General features: G+C 42.9%; 1 protein-coding gene across 1 annotated transcript in view; it reads right to left on the reverse strand.

Annotated features, from left to right (window-relative positions):
- HIP1R (huntingtin interacting protein 1 related) overlaps positions 1-23,062 on the reverse strand; it is a 69,242-nt gene that overhangs the window by 35,294 nt on the left and 10,886 nt on the right. The window contains exons 2-8 of the mRNA XM_070763216.1: positions 9,011-9,074; positions 7,526-7,668; positions 6,736-6,792; positions 4,160-4,240; positions 3,991-4,067; positions 2,954-3,015; positions 132-272 (exon numbers count right to left, since the gene is read on the reverse strand). Coding sequence (XP_070619317.1) covers positions 132-272; positions 2,954-3,015; positions 3,991-4,067; positions 4,160-4,240; positions 6,736-6,792; positions 7,526-7,668; positions 9,011-9,074 — 625 coding nt within the window. The remainder of the gene's footprint in view (positions 1-131; positions 273-2,953; positions 3,016-3,990; positions 4,068-4,159; positions 4,241-6,735; positions 6,793-7,525; positions 7,669-9,010; positions 9,075-23,062) is intronic.

The following is a 23,062-nucleotide window of genomic DNA, read 5'->3' on the forward strand; positions in this document are numbered from 1 at the left end:
ATTCTCTCTAGCTAGAGAGACCCAACATTCTGGTCCTCCTGCCTAGGTCAAAATCCAAGACTTTTTCATCCCAGACTGATCCTCGATGCGAGAGCTGCTCCACAGCTGGGATGCTCTGAAGATCGACTTACACGAATGGAGGTTGAACATCAGCTTCACGGTGTAATGATAGAGGTGGCTGCAATCCTGTATCACCTGGATGAGGGGGGCCAGCCGGCATTGAACAGCCGACATCTGGGAGATAGCCATGGAGGTGTTGAGCTGTCGGAAGACTAGAAGCAGAAGGAGAGAGAGAGAGAGAGAAAAGTCACCCTCCATCCCTCCTCAGTGTTGTGGTTAGCTCTGGCCCTGCTCCTGCCCCAAGGACAGTGGATGTGGGGGAGACATCCACATGCTGCAGGCCTGTTTTGCCCCCGGTGGAATCTGCTGATGAAGGCTCCTCTGACCAAGAAGACATGAGTGACAGGGAGGAGGAGAGTGGGGCAGGCAGCTCAGAAGGAGATCAATTCTCTCTCTCCACCTTGGATTCAGAACAAGAGTTAATGATACAGCCACGCATGCGGAGAGCGATGCATAGGCAGCAACAACTGAGAGATTATTATCAAAGAAAATGAGGCCACCTGTGGTTGGGTGGGGCTGTGGTCATTAGTGAGGCTGCTATAAAGAGCAGCCTGTGGGTTTGGCCATTGTGGAGGATTATCTGATCTTTGCGTTTCGTGACTGCTTTACTGACTTTGACCTTTTGTGTGCTGATTTTTCCCCGCTTGGAAACTAAACCAGAGCAAAGTGTGTTTCACTTTGTGAAAGAAGGACTGTGAATTGCCTCACAGCTGCAAGCTAAGTATCACAGAACTGATAAGGGACTTGTACCAATTACAACTTTGTTTGGAGACCAGTGCTCTTTGCTATACCAAAAGAGGGCTTGGTTTAAGTGAATTTTCATTATAAAGAACATTGTTTTGAATTTTCAAACGTGTGTGTGTCTGAAATTTGTACCTGTGAATTTTCGGGAGGCGTCTACCAGAGAGCTCGACGGACCACTCAGAGACTTTTATCATAGGTGGACGTCAACTCCCAGAATTCCCTGTTCTGTATGGGTGGGACCGCAACCCCCAGAATCCCCTAGCAAGCATGGACACAGAAGCAAAGGACCTACAGATGCCCGTTTGCACCTTAAGCATCAATCGCACCTAATAGAGTAACAGAAAATGTGGGAGGGACCTTGGGAGATCTTCTAGTCTGACCCTCTGCCCAAGCAGGAAACATATGCCCCTCCAGACAAAACGGTTGTTCGAGCAAACTTATGGATCAGTGCTGGAAGCTCATGAAATAAATACATATACATATCACATGTTTTTGCTGAATTTGAAAATAAAGGGAGACTAGGATAGGTCTATTTCGGGCTTGTTCTGGCCTCATCAGCTACCCATACCCTCACTGGCATTTGAACTTGCAGCCTTTGCCTTTTAAGGCAGAGAATTAACCTCTAGGCTACAGTATCCAATCCCTTCAGTTCTGTACCAGGGAATATACATATTCCCTGATACAGAGATAGATAGATAGATGTATAGATAGATAGATTAGATAGATGTATAGATAGATAGATAGATAGATAGATAGATAGATAGATAGATTAGATAGATAGATGTATAGATAGATAGATAGATAGATAGATAGATAGATAGAGAAATGATAGATAGATAGATAGATAGATAGATAGATAGATAGATAGATAGATAGATAGGTGGGTGGGTGGGTGGGTGGGTGGGTGGGTGGGTGGGTGGGTGGATAGATGATAGATGGATAGATAGATAGATAGATTAGATAGATAGATGTATAGATAGATAGATAGATAGATAGAGAAATGATAGATAGATAGATAGATAGATAGATGTATAGATAGATAGATAGATAGATAGATAGATAGATAGATAGATAGATGTATAGATAGATAGATAGATAGATAGATAGATAGATGGATAGATAGATAGATAGATAGATTAGATAGATAGATGTATAGATAGATAGATAGATAGATAGAGAAATGATAGATAGATAGATAGATAGATAGATGTATAGATAGATAGATAGATAGATAGATAGATAGATAGATAGATAGATAGATGTATAGATAGATAGATAGATAGATAGATAGATAGATAGATAGATAGATGGGTGGGTGGGTGGGTGGGTGGGTGGGTGGGTGGGTGGGTGGGTGGGTGGGTGGGTGGATGGATAGATGATAGATGATAGATAGATAGATAGATAGATAGATAGATAGATAGATAGATAGATAGATAGATAGATACATACATACATACATACATACATACATACATAGAGATAGACAGACAGACAGATGGAGATGGAAATATAGATAGATGGAGATATAGATAAATGGATATAGATAGATGGATGGATGGATGGATGGATGGATGGATGGATAGGTAGGTAGGTAGATAGATAGAGATATAGAGATACATAGATAAATAAATGAAACACCAGTATCTTAATTCTGACGGCTGGCAGGATTTACACGGGGTTGCAAACCCGCAGTACCCTTGCACAACAAGTTCTCTCTGTTTGTATTAGAGTTACGTATTTTATTTGTTTAAGAGGGAGGGCAAACCAATATATTATTGCAATCAGGGCTGTGGAATCGCGCCAGGCTACCTTTAACACCAGCTTGGGGGGCTGTTTAGCATTTTTGTGTGTGTGTGTGTTGTGCATTCAGTGTGTTGGGTAGATCCGAGCAGGGGGCCGATTGTGAAAGGCAAACCTTGCTTGCCAACTTCTGCAAACAAAGCTTCTGTTCAGCCCATTAAAAAAAAAAAGAAGACTTGGCAACCTCACATATACGTCGCCGTTTGGGCTGATAAATGGCCCCGAGAAGAGAGAGGGAGGGGTGGAAAGAAAGTGAAAGGAGAGAGCACGGAAGCTCAGCGCAGTTTACCTGATTCTGCTAGCTTGAGTTCGCAATCCATGTAGTCGAACATCTCCACCGTGAGCTGAAAGCTGCAGGGAAGGGTTAAGTCAAGAGAAATAGAGCCACCATCAGTTTATCTTACATAGAAACATAGAAACATAGAAGTCTGACGGCAGAAAAAGACCCCATGGTCCATCTAGTCTGCCGTTATACTATTTCCTGTATTTTATCTTAGGATGGATATATGTTTATCCCAGGCATGTTTAAATTCAGTGACTGTGGATTTATCTACCACGTCTGCTGGAAGTTTGTTCCAAGGATCTACTACTCTTTCAGTAAAATAATATTTTCTCATGTTGCTTTTGATCTTTCCCCCAACTAACCTCAGATTGTGTCCCCTTGTTCTTGTGTTCACTTTCCTATTAAAAACACTTCCCTCCTGGACCTTATTTAACCCTTTAATATATTTAAATGTTTCGATCATGTCCCCCCTTTTCCTTCTGTCCTCCAGACTATGCAGATTGAGTTCATGGAGTCTTTCCTGATACGTTTTATACTTAAGACCTTCCACCATTCTTGTAGCCCGTCTTTGGACCCGTTCAATTTTGTCAATATCTTTTTGTAGGTGAGGTCTCCAGAACTGAACACAGTATTCCAAATGTGGTCTCACCAGCATTCTATATAGCGGGATCATAATCTCCCTCTTCCTGCTTGTTATACCTCTAGCTATGCAGCCAAGCATCCTACTTGCTTTCCCTACTGCCTGACTGCACTGTTCACCCATTTTGAGACTGTCAGAAATCACTATTTCTTTCCTATAGAAAGGCTCAGGCCTCCGATAAGAAATTTGGGGATTAGGTTAAGTGAATTTTCATTATAAAGAACATTGTTTTGAATTTTCAAACGTGTGTGTCTGAAATTTGTACCTGTGAATTTTTGGGAGGAGTCTACTAGAGAGCCCGGCAGAACAGGATGGAGGAAATACCGAAGATAAAATTAGATCTAAAACCAGAAAACTTTTTGATAGGAATAATTCGTGATAAATATGAAAAACGTGAACTTACATGTTATTTACATCCGTTCCTGCGGCTTTTTCGAGCACCTCGTCAGTGACTTCGAGGCCAGGAGGGAACTGAGGATGCTACAGGAGGGGAAAAGAGGCAGGAATTAAGCAATTGCCATCTGGTAGATTATTGATACGTTGAGTACAGGGGTTGCTCGGAAGATATTTACCTTTACGTGAAAGGAGATCTTGGTCAGCAGAAGCTTGGTGTAAATATTCACCAACTGGCCGTAACGGTCGTGCAGATGGCCCTGCGAAAGAAAAACCACAAATGTAACCGATTCCGAAAGAAGATTTGTAGAGGGGAAAATTATTCCCATGCGGTGTGGGGCCTGACTCCTGAGAAATTGGGTGTTTTGCGACAGATTGCAAAGGCCAGGGTGGGCATTCTGGATGGGTGCCATTGTAGGAACACTGGAAGATGCGGTCAAGGGCTGCATCAACAGAGGGAGAGAATCAAGATCACGTGAAGTGTTAACGCTACTGGATAAGGCCCCGGTAAGGCCACACGTGGAATGCGGCATTCGGTTTGGGTCGCCAGGATGCAAAAAGGATGTTGAGACTCTAGAAAGAGTGCAGAGAAGAGCAACAAAGAGTGGAGTGGAATGGAATAGAATGGAGTAGAGTAGAATAGAATAGAATAGGGGGTTGGACTATAAGACCTCCAAGGTCCCTTCCAATGAAGAATAGATTAGAATAGAATATTGGAATGGAGAATAGAATAAATAGAATAGAATAGAATAGGGGGTTGGACTAGAAGACCTCCAAGGTCCCTTCCAATGAAGAATAGAATAGAATAGAATATTGGAATGGAGAATAGAATAGAATATTGGAATGAAGAATAGAATAAATAGAATAGAATAGAATAGAATAGGGGGTTGGACTAGAAGACCTCCAAGGTCCCTTCCAATGAAGAATAGAATAGAATAGAATATTGGAATGGAGAATAGAATAGAATATTGGAATGGAGAATAGAATAAATAGAATAGAAACATAGAAACATAGAAACATAGAAGTCTGACAGCAGAAAAAGACCTCATGGTCCATCTAGTCTGCCCTTATACTATTTTCTGTATTTTATCTTAGGATGGATCTATGTTTATCCCAGGCATGTTTAAATTCAGTTACTGTGGATTTATCTACCACGTCTGCTGGAAGTTTGTTCCAAGGATCTACTACTCTTTCAGTAAAATAATATTTTCTCATGTTGCCTTTGATCTTTCCCCCAACTAACTTCAGATTGTGTCCCCTTGTTCTTGTGTTCACTTTCCTATTAAAAACACTTCCCTCCTGGACCTTATTTAACCCTTTAACATATTTAAATGTTTCGATCATGTCCCCCCTTTTCCTTCTGTCCTCCAGACTATACAGATTGAGTTCATTAAGTCTTTCCTGATACGTTTTATGCTTAAGACCTTCCACCATTCTTGTAGCCCGTCTTTGGACCCGTTCAATTTTGTCAATATCTTTTTGTAGATGAGGTCTCCAGAACTGAACACAGTATTCCAAATGTGGTCTCACCAGCATTCTATATAGTGGGATCATAATCTCCCTCTTCCTGCTTGTTATACCTCTAGCTATGCAGCCAAGCATCCTACTTGCTTTCCCTATTCTAGAATAGAATAGAATAGAATAGGGGGTGGACTATAAGACCTCCAAGGTCCCTTCCAATGAAGAATAGAATAGAATAGAATATTGGAATGGAGAATAGAATAGAATATTGGAATGGAGAATAGAATAAATAGAATAGAATAGAATAGAATAGGGGGTTGGACTAGAAGACCTCCAAGGTCCCTTCCAATGAAGAATAGAATAGAATAGAATATTGGAATGGAGAATAGAATAGAATATTGGAATGAAGAATAGAATAAATAGAATAGAATAGAATAGGGGGTTGGACTAGAAGACCTCCAAGGTCCCTTCCAATGAAGAATAGAATAGAATAGAATATTGGAATGGAGAATAGAATAGAATATTGGAATGGAGAATAGAATAAATAGAATAGAATAGAATAAATAGAATAGAATAGAATAGGGGGTTGGACTAGAAGACCTCCAAGGTCCCTTCCAATGAAGAATAGAATAGAATAGAATATTGGAATGGAGAATAGAATAGAATATTGGAATGGAGAATAGAATAAATAGAATAGAATAGAATAAATAGAATAGAATAGAATAGGGGGTTGGACTAGAAGACCTCCAAGGTCCCTTCCAATGAAGAATAGAATAGAATAGAATATTGGAATGGAGAATAGAATAAATAGAATAGAATAGAATAGAATAGGGGGTTGGACTAGAAGACCTCCAAGGTCCCTTCCAATGAAGAATAGAATAGAATATTGGAATGAAGAATAGAATAGAATATTGGAATAAAGAATAGAATAGAAAAGAAAATATGGAATGGAATGGAATAGTATAGAATAGAAAAACAGAGTTGGAAGGGACCTTGGAGGTCATCTAGTCCAACCCCCTGCTAAGGTAGAAAAACCTACACCAGACAAATGGTTATCCAACATCTTCTTAAAACCTTCCAGTGCAGGGGCATTCACAACTTCTGGAGGCGAGCTGTTCCACAGATTAATTATTCCAACTGTCAGGAAATTTCCCCTTAGTTCTAGGTTGCTTCTCTCCTCGATCGGTTTCTCCCAGCCTCGCCCTCGACTTTGGCAAAGGCCTGAGCTTAGACTCCCAAACCGAATTAACATCTAAACCTTCTCAGGAAGAGGCAGAAGAGATCCGGAACTCACCCAAAGGTCTCCCGTTTCTCGGATGTTGCTTCGATACCGCTGACAGTCTTGGAGAACCTAGGAAAATCAAACAGGTCGTTGAAAAAAGCCACGCTAGTTAGCATTGTTTGATTGACGGGACCTGGAGAAGGCCAGCCCCATGGGACCTTATCGGTTGCTGGGAGCTATACGGTCGGAGGTGGTCCCGAAGATAGTTTGGCCCTAAGCTATGTAGGGCTTCATGGGTGATCTTGAATTGGTGTTGGGCAACATATAAATTTAAAATAGATAGATAGGGGGAGAGGGAGAGAGAGAGAGAGAGAGAGAGAGATACAGATAGATAAGAGAGAGATATTAGAGATAGATAGATAGATAGATAGAGAGATAGAGAGATAGATAGATACTTGATAGATAGATAGAGATAGATAGATAGATAGATAGATAGATAGATAGATAGATAGATAGAGATAGGTAGATAGAGATAGGTAGGTAGGTAGGTAGATAGATTGATAGATAGATGACAGATGATAGATAGATAGATGACAGATGATAGATAGATAGATAGATAGATAGATAGATAGATAGATAGGTAGGTAGATGACAGATGATAGATAGATAGATAGATAGGTAGGTAGGTAGGTAGGTAGGTAGATGACAGATGATAGATAGATAGATGACAGATGATAGAGAGGTAGGTAGGTAGGTAGGTAGATAGATAGATGACAGATGACAAAATACGCAGTTTTGGGCCAAACCGAATTTGTGATTCTGCGATTCATCGTTAAAAAGGGGCACGAGCAAAGGAACTTACGTTGGGGTGACCGTCTCGGAGAACCTTGTGAAGGACATGACAAAACTTCCAGCTCAGGATGGCACTGCTGGGCAGCGGGAGACCGATGGCATAGGACCAGAAGGTAAACGCCCCTTTCTCGTGATGGGTCCCTAGAATAATTCCTTCGCACGAGTTAAGGATCATATGAAATTTGGGGTGCGCGGCATACAAATCTAATAAATAATAATAATAATCTAATAAATAATTTTTCAACAATCAACAATTGGAAAGAATCCAAGAAAGAATCTGGGTTAAATGGGTGAGGAGATGCTACCTTGTCAGGAAATGACAGCTGGAAATTGGGATTTAAATGCCTTCTTCAGGACGTGCTATATTACACCTGTACTCTCCGTTTCTCTGTGGCTGCCACCAAAAAGGATGAAGGAAAGTCTAAAGCTGTCTGATTATAAGGGGAGGTGAATGATGTAGTAGGAAGGGAGAGAAAGAAAGAAAGAAAGAAAGAAAGGCAGGAAGGAAGAGGGGAGGGAGCGAGGGATGGAAGGACGGAAAGAAAGAAAGAAAGAAAGAAAGGTGACCCTGTGTAGGGAGAGATGAGATAGATATAGAAAGATAGATAGATGGACATAGATTGATGATCATTTGGGAGCAGTTTGAAGACAGATCAACAGATAGATAGATATAGATAGTTAATAGATGGGGATAGAGAGAGATAGGCAGAGAAAGAGAATGGATAGATGGACCAAAGGACGATGGAGAAGGATGGATGGATGGGTAAGTAGATATATATATGCTGATAAATAGAGACAGAGAGATGGGCAGAGAAAGAGAATGGATAGATGGACAGAAGGACGATGGATCGAGGTGGATGGATGGATAAATGGAAGGATGGATTGATGGGTAAGTAGATATATATGCTGATAAATGGAGAGAGAGGAGGCAGAGAAAGAGAATGGGTAGATGGACAGAAGAATGATAGATGAATGGACAAAGGTGATGGATGGATGGGTAGGTAGGAAGATAGATGATAGATAGATAGATGATAGATGGATAGATAGATAGATAGATAGATAGATAGATGGATGGATGGATGGATGGATGGATGGATGGATAGATAGATATAGATAGATAGAAGCTGATGGAAAGATGGACAGAGAAATATGGATGAATGATAGAAAAATGATGAGAATATAGACAGACAGAGATGACCAGAGAAAGAGAGAGAGAGAAAGATGATGGATGAATGGATAGAGAGAAAAGAGAGAGAGAGAGAGAAGGCAGTTTGATCTAACAGTTACGTTGTCTTTGTTGTCATTTACCTTCTGACCCAGTTTGCAATTCCTGGCACAAGCCGAACCTGCGGAAATTTTTTCTTCCCCGCATTTGTTTTCATAACTCTTTTGCAAACTGCCCCAGGTGCCTCCCTGCCAACAGCAGGTAATGAAAAGCCCCAAAATTTTGGGGACGTTAAGCGAGCGAGGGACCCACGGGGTGGAAAAAGGATACTCCGAGCGTGTTTCTCCTTGACGGGGACTTCCAAGGTGTTGATGGCTTTGCTGATGCTGATGGCCTGGGAGAGAAAACAGAGAGGTGAAACGAAGCCTGGGATTCCTTACGGCGGTTTCTTTAAATTTCCTTTTATTGAGTTGTATCCCGGCCTTTATTATTTTCATGAAAAATTCGAAACCGTATCCCACACGCCCCGGGGTGGCTCCTACTTACCTTCCCTACCAGCTTGCGTGGTCGTCGCAATGATTCACTTACTGACAGGAATTTGGGGCTCAATGGTTATCACAATGATTCACTTACTGACAGGAATTTGGGGCTCACTGGTCGTCGCAATGATTCACTTATTGACAGGAATTTTGGGGCTCAATGGTCATCACAATGATTCACGTACTGACAGGAATTTGGGACTCACTGGTTGTCACAATGATTCACTTACTGACAGGAATTTGGGGCTCAGTTGTTGTCACAATGATTCACTTACTGACAGGAATTTGGGGCTCACCGGTCATCATAATGATTCACTTACTGACAGGAATTTTGGGGCTCAATAGTCATCGCAATGATTCACAGTGACAGGAATTTGGGGGCTCAATGGTCGTCACAATGATTCACTTACTGACAGGAATTTTGGGGCTCAATAGTCATCGCAATGATTCACAGTGACAGGAATTTGGGGGCTCAATGGTCGTCACAATGATTCACTTACTGACAGGAATTTGGGGCTCAGTGGTCGTCGCAATGATTCACTTACTGACAGGAATTTGGGGCTCAATGGTCATCGCAATGATTCACTTACTGACAGGAATTTTAATTTTAAATTTTATTTAATTCAATTTCTATGCCGCCTCACTCCCTAGGGACTCAGGGCGGCTCACAATTTTGGGGCTCAATGGTTGTTGCAATGATTCCCTTACTGACAGGAATTTTGGGGCTCAATGGCTGTAGCTCCGGACTACCTGGCCTATAATTTAGAAAAGGACGGGATTGGATTCCCGCAGAGTCCCGCATACGCGTTCCCACATTCAACGCAACCTGCAGGTTTTAATCCAGGCCCGCCGGAGCCTCGCTGGGATGGTTAGCGGCTTCTACCGTCTGGGAAGGCCTGACCTCCTTTCGCACAGAGCCCCATTGTGGGTCCCTTCATTGAGATTCCACAAGTGCTCAGGCCAAGCAACTTCAGCTTTCCAAGACTACTAACAGCAACAACAACAAAAATAATTCCCTAACTTGCAAATCTCAGGATTCGCTTCACCTTGCTAGATTTCGGCAGTCATTCCCCCAAAAAAGATTTGATGCAACCTGGGATGCTCGAGGTACCTCTGCAGTTTATGGAGGAGGGGGCTTCTTGAGTGATTTCTACCCCCCCCCCCGCCCTTCCATTATTTTGGGATATTTATTTAAATTTTCCAAGTTGCGATTTCCCCAGGAGAGTTAGATTTGAGAAAAGAGCCTGCAGATAAAAATCAAAAATCAACTCGGGCTAATAAACCATTTATATTACGAATGTCGGGACCTTGTATTTTCTCTCGCCTTCTCCTCTCCTTTCTCAACTTATTCTCCCTGTTTTCTTCTCCTGCTCTCTCTCCCTCTATGCTTTTTCTCTCTCCTCCCTTCTCCTCCCTTCCCTCTATCTTTGTTTCCTTCTTCTCATTCGGATCCAGAGTGCCTCCATTCATGTATATTTTATGGATAACATCCGAGCAATTCGTCTCCCTAAACTTCCATAGTTAACAGTAATAATAATAAGAACCTTAGCTCTCTTCTATGCTTATATTTCTACCAGTCTAATCATTTTAGGGATATTACACTGTTCAAAAAAAAATAATAATTAAGGGAACACTTAAACAACCCAATGTAACTCCAAGTAAATTAAACTTCTGTGAAATCTGTGCACTTAGGAAGCATTCGGGTTTTACCCAGCGCAAAATTTTGAGTGTCTATGCGACGTTGAAACATCGCATAGACGTAATATTACACGGAGTAAAACCCAAACTCAGAACAATCTGGATAGATAGATGATAGATAGATAGATAGATAGATAGATAGATAGATAGATAGATAGACAGACAGACAGACAGACAGACAGACAGACAGACAGATGATAGATAGATGATAGATAGATAGATGATAGATAGATGATAGATAGATAGATAGATAGATAGATAGATAGATGATAGATAGATAGATGATAGATAGATGATAGATAGATAGATGATAGATAGATGACAGATAGATAGATGATAGATAGATGATTGATAGAGATAGATGATAGATAGAGAGAGAGAGAGAGATAGATAGATAGATAGATAGATAGATACATAGAGAGATAGATGATAGATAGATGGTAGATAGATAGATAGATAGATAGATAGATAGATGAGAGAGAGAGAGAGATGATAGATAGGTGATAGATAGATGGATAGATAGATAGATAGATGATATTAGATAGATGATAGATAGATAGATGATAGATAGATGATAGATAGATGGTAGATAGATAGATAGATAGATAGATAGATGATATAGATAGATAGATAGAGATAGGTAGATAGATAGATAGATGATAGATAGATAGATAGACAGACAGATAGATAGAGATAGATAGATAGATGATATATATATAGAGATAGATAGATAGATAGAGAGAGAGATAGATAATAGATAGATGGTAGATAGATAGATAGATAGATAGATAGATAGATAGATGATAGAGAGAGAGAGAGATAGATAGATGATAGATAGATAGATAGATGATAGATAGATGGATAGATAGATAGATAGATAGATGATATAGATAGATAGGTGATAGATGATAGATAGATAGATGATAGATGATAGATAGATGGTAGATAGATAGATAGATAGATGATAGAGAGATAGATAGAGATATAGAGTTAGAATTTGTGAATAGTAAGCGTTTTTAACGTGAATATTCATGTAATAATTTAGGGTGCTTAAGTGTATATACTAGAAGATTCATCACATATTTGTCAATCGCTTCTTTTTTGTTATGTGTGTTTTTATCAATTATTATTATTATTATTATTATTATTATTATTATTATTATTATTATTATTATTATTATTTTAAAGAGTAGGCCATATTTCACACCATGCGCTTTGTGGGTTTGTCAGCTTTGGAAATCGGAGTTTCTTTTTTCTCCTTCTGGATTTTCTAGGAATCCCACACCATGTGGGTGAATGCAGAGGAAAAAAATGAGGGAGGCCTCGTAATTCTCACGTGCCAGTTGTGCCAGCCAGTTGTGTCATTTTCGAAGGCCGCTGTCCTGGGTTGACGTAAAAACGCAGGCCAGGTGAAACACGCAAACCGGTCCAACCCCGAGTGTGAGGTTAGCAAGTGGGCGGGTGACACACCCACATCCACATTCTTGGCATTCCGCCGTTTGCACACATGGAAGCCGAGAATTGTGCAAAGGCTACACGTTTAGAAGAGCGGGGGAGTTGGAGAACGCAGTCTTCGGAGAGGGGCGGCATACAAATCCAAATAATAAATAAATAAATTAATTAATTCTCGCCCAGCTCCCTGAGTGAAGCTCTCTGAAATGATCTAGGGCCATGATGGCGAAACCTATGACACGCGTGCCGCAGGTGGTACGCGGACCCACATCGGAGGGCATGCGAGATTTTGCCATGTGTCAGCTCCAGTGCGCATCGTCCAGAATGCAGCTGCGAGAGCAATCATGGGCTTCCCTATATATGGTTATGTCACACCAACACTCCGCAGTCTGCATTGGTTGCCGATCAATTTCCGGTCACAATTCAAAGTGTTGGTTATGACCTATAAAGCCCTTCATGGCACCGGACCAGATTATCTCAGGGACCGCCTTCTGCCGCACGAATCCCAGCGACCAGTTAGGTCCCACAGAGTGGGTCTTCTCCGGGTCCTGTCGACAAAACAATGCCATCTGGCGGGACCCAGGAGAAGAGCCTTCTCTGTGGCGGCCCCGACCCTCTGGAACCAGCTCCCCCCAGATATCAGAGTTGCCCCCACCCTCCTCGCCTTTCGTAAACTCCTTAAAACCAACCTTTGTCGTCAGGCATGGGGGAACTGAGATATCTCCCCCGGGCCTATACAATTTATGTATGGTATGTTTGTACGTATGTCTGCTTAATAATGGGGTTTTTAAAATATTTTAAATTGTAAATTATTAGATTTGTCATGAACTGTTTTATTGTGTTGTGAGTCGCCCCGAGTCTACGGAAAGGGGTGGCATACAAATCTAATCAATCAATCAATCAAAAATAAATAAATAAATAATAAATAAATAAACAATAAATTTAATTAATTAATTAATTAAATAAATAAATACATGCGCTGGCTAGCTGATTTTCGGGCCTTGGGAAACGCCGTTTCGCCCTCCGGATGCTTCCGGGAAGCTTCCCTGAAGCCCCGGAGGCAAAAAATTACCCAACGGACAAACCGAAAGTTCAGGGAAGATTCGGAGTGCCAAAAAACAGCACAGTGGGCAAACCAGAAGTGCGTTTTCTTGAACTTCTGGTTTGTCCGTTGGACCATTTTTTGCACTCTGGAGCTTCAGGAAGCTTCCCGGAACCCTCCAGAGTGTAAAAAACAGCACAACGGCAAACCAGAAGTGCGATTTATTCCGAACTTCCGGTTTGTCCGTTTTTTGCACTCCGGGGCTTCCCTGAACACCCCAGAGTACAAAAAACAACACAACGGCAAACCGGAAGTGCATTTTCTGTACTTCTGGTTTGTCTGTTGGACAATTTTTGGTACTCCGGAGTATTCAGGAAGCTTCCCTAAACCCTCTGGAGTGCAAAAAAACAGCACAACGGCAAACCAGAAGTGTGTTTTTTCGAACTTCCGGTTTGTCGGGTGATTTTTGATTGATTGATTGATTGATTGATTGGATTTATATGCCGCCCCTCTCTGCAAACTCGGGGCGGCTCACAACAAGGTAAAAACAATACATAATAACAAATCCAATACCCACCAATCCAATTACAATTTAAGCTAAAAAATTCATAAAAAACAACCCCAGAATATTAAAAAACAAGCACACAATCAATCTAACACCAAAACAACATGGGCAAGGGGGAGATGTTTCAGTTCCCCCATGCCTGACGGCAGAGGTGGGTTTTAAGGAGTTTGCGAAAGGCAAGGAGGGTGGGGGCAATCCTAATCTCAGGGGGGAGCTGGTTCCAGAGGGTCAGAGCCGCCACAGAGAAGGCTCTTCCCCTGGGTCCCGCCAGACGACATTGTTTAGTCGACGGGACCCGGAGAAGGCCCACTCTGTGGGACCGAACCGGTCGCTGGGATTCATGCGGCAGAAGGCGGAGATCTGGAGCTGCAATTCTGTTGTTCCGAAATGATATAGTGGCCGTGGTATCGCCCCAGTCCAACTCCACCGCGCATGCGCGAGAGCCTCCCAGCTGGTCTTCTGGTTCTTTGCTGCGCATGCGCGGGACACCATCTTTTCCCACCGTTTGGGGAGGAGGAAGATGGAAGCTCAAAGAGATCTGGGAAAACACCAGGAGATCATTTTTTTACCCCATTTAGGGATTTTTTCCCAAGTTTTCATCCGCAGGGAACGTTGGGCTAAGCTGCTGGCACGCCGCCTTTGCCAAGCCCGGGAGCAAATTCCTATTGACTTATTCTCTGCTATCTCGGTCAACTGATGAAACGAGGAGGCCGAGGATGAAAGATGACACAGCCCACGTGCCACGTAACCTTTATCTGTGGCTCTGATAATGAACCAAACCGCAAGATACTTCAGCTGCTTGCTAAACTGACCTGGTTTTAATGTACACGGTATGCCGAAACAGAAACTAGCCGTGGCTTAAGTCTGCACACGCTGACTCACAATAATAATGATGATGATGATAATAAAAATAATAATAGGTGGCTTGGGTGCAGTCCCAAAATATCTAGAACATCTCTTGAACACTATCCTAGAAACATAGAAGATTGACGGCAGAAAAAGACCTCAGGGTCCATCTAGTCTGCCCTTATACTATTTCCTGTATTTCATCTTACAATGGATATACTGTATGTTTATCCCAGGCATGTTTAAATTCAGTTACTGCGGATTTACCAACCACATCTCCTGGAAGTTTGTTCCAAGGATCTACTACTCTTTCAGTAAAATAATATTTTCTCATGTTGCTTCTGATCTTTCCCCCAAATGACCTCAGATTGTGCCCCCTTGTCCTTGTGTTCACTTTCCTATTAAAAACACTTCCCTCCTGAACCTTATTTAACCCTTAGCATATTTAAATGTTTCGATCATGTCCCCCCTTTTCCTTCTGTCCTCCAGACTATACAGATTGAGTCCATGAAGTCTTTCCTGATACGTTTGATGCTTAAGACCTTCCACTCTTTTTGTAGCCCGTCTTTGGACCCGTTCAATTTGACCCATCTCTTTTTGTAGGTGAGGTCTCCAGAACTGGACACAGTATTATTCCAAATGGGGTCTCATCAGCGCTCTATACAGTGGGATCCCAATCTCCCTCTTCCTGCTTGTGATACCTCTAGATATGCAGCCAAGCATTCGACCCTCTTTCCCTACCGCCTGACCGCACGGTTCACCCATTTGGAGACTGTTGGAAATCACGACCCTTCAATCCTTCTCTTCGGAAGTTTTTGCTAACACAGAACTGCCAATACAATAGAATACAATCCTAGCTCCCAGTTTGAGGCATGGCAAAGTAACAGAATTACAGACATTTGGAAGGGGCCCTGGAGGTCTTCTAGTCCAACCCCCTGCTAAAGAGCTGGAGTGGCCCAGTGGTTAGAGTGGAGCACTGCAGGCTCCTTCAACTAACCACTAGCTGTAGTTCAAGCAGTTCAAATCTCACCAGGCTCAAGGTTGACTCAGCCTTCCGTCCCTCCAAGGTGGGTCAAATGAGGACCCAGATAATTTATTTATTATTTATTTATTTATTAGCTTTGTGTGCCGCCCCTCTCCGTAGACTCGGGGAGCCTTCCTTCCTTCCTATTGACTCAGCCTTCCATTCTTTCGAGGTGGGTAAAATGAGGACCCAGATAATTTATTTATTATTTATTTATTTATTAGCTTTGTGTGCCGCCCCTCTCCGTAGACTCGGGGAGCCTTCCTTCCTTCCTATTGACTCAGCCTTCCATTCTTTCGAGGTGGGTAAAATGAGGACCCAGATAATTTATTTATTATTTATTTATTTATTAGCTTTGTGTGCCGCCCCTCTCCGTAGACTCGGGGTGCCTTCCTTCCTTCCTATTGACTCAGCCTTCCGTCCCTCCAAGGTGGGTCAAATGAGGACCCAGATAATTTATTTATTATTTATTTATTTATTAGCTTTGTGTGCCGCCCCTCTCCGTAGACTCGGGGAGCCTTCCTTCCTTCCTATTGACTCAGCCTTCCGTCCCTCCAAGGTGGGTCAAATGAGGACCCAGATAATTTATTTATTATTTATTTATTTATTAGCTTTGTGTGCCGCCCCTCTCCGTAGACTCGGGGAGCCTTCCTTCCTTCCTATTGACTCAGCCTTCCATTCTTTCGAGGTGGGTCAAATGAGGACCCAGATAATTTATTTATTATTTATTTATTTATTAGCTTTGTGTGCCGCCCCTCTCCGTAGACTCGGGGAGCCTTCCTTCCTTCCTATTGACTCAGCCTTCCATTCTTTCGAGGTGGGTAAAATGAGGACCCAGATAATTTATTTATTATTTATTTTGTTTATTAGATTTGTGTGCCGCCCCTCTCCGTAGACTCGGGGTGCCTTCCTTCCTTCCTTCCTTCCTATTGACTCAGCCTTCCATTCTTTCGAGGTGGGTAAAATGAGGACCCAGATTGTTGGGGGCAAGAGGCTGATTCTGTAAACCGATTAGAGAGAGCTGTAAAAGCAGTAGGAAGTTTTATATAAGTATAAATGCTATTACTATTCCTTCCTTCCTTCCTTCCTTCCATCCTTCCTTCCTTCCTTCCTTCCATCCATCCATCCATCCTTCCTTCCATCCTTCCATCCTTCCAAAGTGGGTCAAATGAGGACCCCGATTGTTGGGGACAAGAGGCTGATTCTGTAAACCGCTTAGAGACAGCTGTAAAAGCACTATGAAGCAGCAGTATTTATTTATTTATTATTTATTTATTAGTTTTGTATGCAGCCCCTCTCCGTAGACTCAGGGCGGCTTCCTTCCTTCTTTCCTTCCTTCCTTCCTATTGACTCAGCCTTCCATCCTTCCGAGGTGGGTAAAATGAGGACCCAGATCCTTCCTTCCTTCCTTCCCTCCCTCCCTCCCTCGCTCCTTCCTTCCTTCCTTCCTATTGACTCAACCTTCCATCCTTCCGAGGTGGGTAAAATGAGGACCCAGATCCTTCCTTCCTTCCTTCCTTCCCTCCCTCCCTCCCTCCTTCCTTCCTTCCTTTCTTCCTATTGACTCAACCTTCCATCCTTTCGAGGTGGGTAAAATGAGGACCCAGATCCTTCCTTCCTTCCTTCCTTCCTTCCTTCCTTCCCTCCCTCCTTCCTTCTTTCCTTCCTATTGACTCAACCTTCCATCCTTCCGAGGTGGGTAAAATGAGGACCCAGATCCTTCCTTCCTTCCTTCCCTCCCTCCCTCCTTCCTTCCTATTGACTCAACCTTCCATCCTTCCGAGGTGGGTAAAATGAGGACCCAGATCCTTCCTTCCTTCCTTCCTTCCCTCCCTCCTTCCTTCTTATTGACTCAACCTTCCATCCTTCCGAGGTGGGTAAAATGAGGACCCAGATCCTTCCTTCCTTCCTTCCCTCCCTCCCTCCTTCCTTCCTATTGACTCAACCTTCCATCCTTTCGAGGTGGGTAAAATGAGGACCCAGATCCTTCCTTCCTTCCTTCCTTCCTTCCTTCCCTCCCTCCCTCCCTCCTTCCTTCCTTCCTTCCTATTGACTCAACCTTCCATCCTTCCGAGGTGGGTAAAATGAGGACCCAGATCCTTCCTTCCTTCCTTCCCTCCCTCCCTCCTTCCTTCCTATTGACTCAACCTTCCATCCTTTCGAGGTGGGTAAAATGAGGACCCAGATCCTTCCTTCCTTCCTTCCTTCCTTCCCTCCCTCCCTCCCTCCTTCCTTCCTTCCTTCCTATTGACTCAACCTTCCATCCTTCCGAGGTGGGTAAAATGAGGACCCAGATCCTTCCTTCCTTCCCTCCCTCCCTCCCTCCTTCCTTCCTTCCTTCCTTCCTATTGACTCAGCCTTCCATCCTTTCGAGGTGGGTAAAATGAGGACCCAGATCCTTCCTTCCCTCCCTCCCTCCTTCCTTCCTTCCTTCCTTCCTTCCCTCCCTCCTTCCTTCCTTCCTTCCTTCCTATTGACTCAACCTTCCATCCTTCCGAGGTGGGTAAAATGAGGACCCAGATCCTTCCTTCCCTCCCTCCCTCCTTCCTTCCTTCCTTCCTTCCTTCCTATTGACTCAGCCTTCCATCCTTCCGAGGTGGGTAAAATGAGGACCCAGATCCTTCCTTCCCTCCCTCCCTCCTTCCTTCCTTCCTTCCTTCCTTCCCTCCCTCCTTCCTTCCTTCCTTCCTTCCTATTGACTCAACCTTCCATCCTTCCGAGGTGGGTAAAATGAGGACCCAGATCCTTCCTTCCCTCCCTCCCTCCTTCCTTCCTTCCTTCCTTCCTATTGACTCAGCCTTCCATCCTTTCGAGGTGGGTAAAATGAGGACCCAGATCCTTCCTTCCCTCCCTCCCTCCTTCCTTCCTTCCTTCCTTCCTTCCTTCCCTCCCTCCTTCCTTCCTTCCTTCCTTCCTATTGACTCAACCTTCCATCCTTCCGAGGTGGGTAAAATGAGGACCCAGATCCTTCCTTCCCTCCCTCCCTCCTTCCTTCCTTCCTTCCTTCCTTCCTATTGACTCAGCCTTCCATCCTTCCGAGGTGGGTAAAATGAGGACCCAGATCCTTCCTTCCTTCCTTCCTTCCTTCCTTCCTTCCTTCCTATTGACTCAGCCTTCCATCCTTTCGAGGTGGGTAAAATGAGGACCCAGATTGTTGGGGGCAAGAGGCTGATTCTGTAAACTGCTTTGACAGATCTGTAAAAGCGCTATGAAGCAGCAGTATATAAGTCTAAAATGCCAAGTACTCTAAGCCTAAATGCTACGATGCAATTGCTATTCCCAAATGTCCCAACCCAGGAAAGAGAGAGAGAGAAAAAAGGAAGTGACTCAGTGACTTGTTTGGAACTGCTGAGACCAAGTCACTGTAGACGGAGAGACCTTCAAAATCGACCTTCGCCGCCTGAGCTCGTCTTACTAGTTTCTACATCGGAGGCTTCCCTTGTTGTGAAAAACCTCACACAGTGGTGATCTCATTTCCTCTTTGGACACCTGATCCTTCGAGCTGTCGCAGAAGAGCGAGAGAAAGAAGGAAGATGAACCCAACGGGTTGGGTGTCGGCTCGCCTTGTGGTTTTGAAATTTAACCTCTGGGCGAGCCAAATCGCTTTTCGAAACCTCTCGGGAGGGATGCAATCCAATTTTTAAAATATATATATCTTAAATATATCTTAAATATTTATATTAAAATACAGGAAATAGTATAAGGGCAGACTAGATGGACCATGAGGTCTTTTTCTGCCGTCAGTCTTCTATGTTTCTATGTTTCTATGTAATAAATAAATAAATAATATTTCGTTCTGGAGACCTCACCTACAAAAAAGATACGGATAAAATTGAATGGGTCCAAAGACGGGCTACCAAAATGGTGGAAGGTCTTAAAACGTATCAGGAAAGACTTCATGAACTCAATCTGTCTAGTCTGGAGGACAGAAGGAAAAGGGGGAACATGATCGAAACATTTAAATATGTTAAAGGGTTAAATAAGGTTCAGGAGGGAAGTGTTTTCAATAGGAAAGTGAACACAAGAACAAGGGGACACAATCTGAGGTCAGTTGGAGGAAAGATCAGAAGCACTGGGAGAAAATATTATTTGACTGAAAGAGTAGTAGATGCTTGGAACAAACTTCCAGCAGACGTGGTTAGTCAATCCACAGGGACTTAATTGAAACATGCCTGGGATAAACATAGATCCCTCCTAAGATAAAATACAGGAAATAGTATAAGGGCAGACTAGATGGACCAGGAGGCCTTTTTCTGCCGTCAATCTTCTATGTCTCTATGTTTCTATCTTAAATTTTATTGATTTTTATAATAATAAAAACATGTACACTACAAAATACACAGTGCTCAGTGATTTGTGCGCCCACTACCGGACAACATCTAAACCCCACCACCAAAATGAGGGTATGCTGTATATATAACATTTTAAACCAAGATCAATCTGTCTATTTACATACCATATTTTTCGGAGTATAAGAGGCACCTTAGTTTTTTGGGGAGGAAAATAGGGAAAAGAATTTGTTTAGCCAGCATATTATTTTATCCCCTGGTTAGGGCTTTAAAAAACCTTTATTGGGGGAGAGCAACAATGAAAGAGCTTGCAAGCGGGTAAAAGCTGGGAACATTGTTAACACCTGGTTAGGGCTGGAAAGAAACTTAGCAATGAAAAAAACCCTGCAAAGACTTAGGGCGTGGAAAACATTCTTTGCAGAGAGTAACCCTGGAAGAGCTTGCAAGCTGGTAAGAGCTGGGAACATTGTTAGCAGGTGGTTAGGGCTGGAAAGAAACTTACTCGGAGCAAGTTAGAGTAATGAAAAAAACCTGCAAAGACTTAGGGCGTGGAAAACATTCTTTGCAGAGAGTAACAATGAAAGAGCTTGCAAGCGGGTAAGAGCTGGGAACATTGTTAACACCTGGTTAGGGCTGGAAAGGAACTTACTCAGAGCAAGTTAGAGTAATGAAGCAAACCCCGCAAAGACTTAGGACGTGGAAAACATTCTTTGCAGAGAGTAACAATGAAAGAGTTGGAAGCTGCTAAGAACTGGGAACATTGTTAACACCTGGTTAGGGCTGGACAGAAACTTAGCAATGAAAAAAACCCTGCAAAGACTTAGGGCGTGGAAAACATTCTTTGCAGAGAGTAACAGTGAAAGAGCTTGCAAGCTGGTAAGAGCTGGGAACATTGTTAGCAGCTGGTTAGGGCTGGAAAGAAACTTTTAGAAGCTCTGTTTGGGAATGCCCATCCCGGGCAAAGAGCTGAAATATAAAGGATGCCATTCCTGGGTGTGATTGTGGATCTTCCCACACACAAACACACATACGCCAGCTGGGAGCAACCAAGGAGGTTGAACATCCTCTCTTGCCCTTGTGTTTTTCTTTTTTCACATTTGAGCAATTTCAAAGATGACTCAGCCTACAATTACAGACAATGGCATCCGGTGAAACAAAGCTTATCTCGGTTTCCGTTTCAAAAGATGCCCAGATGGGTAGCGAACAAACCAGCATGTTTGGCAGGCGGCAGAGAGAAGGATGGAGGGGGTCCACGTAGCCCCCCCCCATTATGTCAGAGAAGAATAAGAGCAAGAATTATTTCAACCCACACAGGATGGAAACAGAGACATTTCGTGATGTGCTTTCTTTGCGATGGTTAGCTGGAAAAATGTTGGATCAAGGATGGAACGTCTCTTCATCCATGGAAGTTTTCCAACACAATTAGATCAAACTGGCTATCTATCTGCCTGCCTGCCTGCCTGCCTGCCTGCCTGCCTGCCTGCCTGCCTGCCTGCCTGCCTGCCTGCCTGCCTGCCTGCCTGCCTGCCTGCCTGTCTATCTATCTATCTATCTATCTATCTATCTATCTATCTATCTATCTATCTATCTATTGGATTTATATGCCGCCCCTCTCTGAAAACTCGGGGCGGCTAACAGCAATCATAAACAGTATACAATAATAATCCAATACTAAAAGCGAATTAAAAACCCCTTATTATACAAAAAACCAAACATACATACAAACATACCATGCATACAATTGTAAAGGCCTAGGGGGAAAGAATATCTTAATTCCTCCATGCCTGGCGGCAGAGGTGGGTTTTAAGGAGCTTACGAAAGGCAAGGAGGGTGGGGGCAGTTCTAATCTCCGGGGGGAGTTGGTTCCAGAGGGCCGGGGCCGCCACAGAGAAGGCTCTTCCCCTGGGTCCCGCCAAGCAACATTGTTTAGTTGATGGGACCCGGAGAAGACCCACTCTGTGGGACCTAACTGGTCGCTGGGATTCGTGCGGCAGAAGGGGGTCCCTGAGATAATCTTAGGAAGCAACACTGATGGACAATCAATTTCACATGTTGTCAGCACATTCAACTTTGTACAGAACAAAGTATTCAATGGGAATATTTCATTCATTCAGATCTAGGATGGGTTCAAAAATGGTGGAAGGTCTTAAGCATAAAACGTATCAGGAAAGACTTCAAGAACTCCATCTGTGTAGTCTGGAGGACAGAAGGAAAAGGGGGGACATGATTGGAACCTTTAAACATGTTAAAGGGTTCAATAAAGTTTTTAATAGGAAAGTGAACACAAGAACAAAGGGACCCAATCTGAAGTTAGTCGGGGGAAAGATCAGAAGAAACATGAGAAAATATGATTTGACTGAAAGAATAGTAGATGCTTGGCACAAACTTCCAGCAGACTTGGTTGGTAAATTCACAGTCACTGAATTTAAACATGCCTGGGATAAACATAGATCCATCCTAAGATAAAATACAGGAAATAGTATAAAGGCAGACTAGATGGACCAGGAGGTCTTTTTCTGCCGTCAATCTTCTATGTTTCTATATATAAAAGCCAAATGCCACTCACACATCATCACAAAATCTCCAGAACTGTAAAGTCTACAAACTTGAAACTTGGCACGTATGTTCCTCTTGGCTTCTAGGTGCCCACTAAGAAAGGATTTTTTTGAAATGACCATCAGATTGTTAGTTATTTCTTATATTATTATTAATTCGCTCTGATGCTAAGGAGTTTAGACGTTCTACTCCCCCTCCCCACCTGAAAAGGACTCTGTTCCAAGTGCCAGTGGGAGTTTATAGACATTCTACTCCATGCTAAGGAGTTCATTTTCATAGCGAAGCGCAGGCATTCATCTACTAGTCCATATTTATATTATTTATTTTTTGTTCCTTCTGCTTCTATTCTTCTTTCAATGGTTTGATCTTCT

This window comes from Erythrolamprus reginae, chromosome 10 (genome assembly GCF_031021105.1).
Source record: "Erythrolamprus reginae isolate rEryReg1 chromosome 10, rEryReg1.hap1, whole genome shotgun sequence".
NCBI lineage: Eukaryota > Metazoa > Chordata > Lepidosauria > Squamata > Dipsadidae > Erythrolamprus > Erythrolamprus reginae.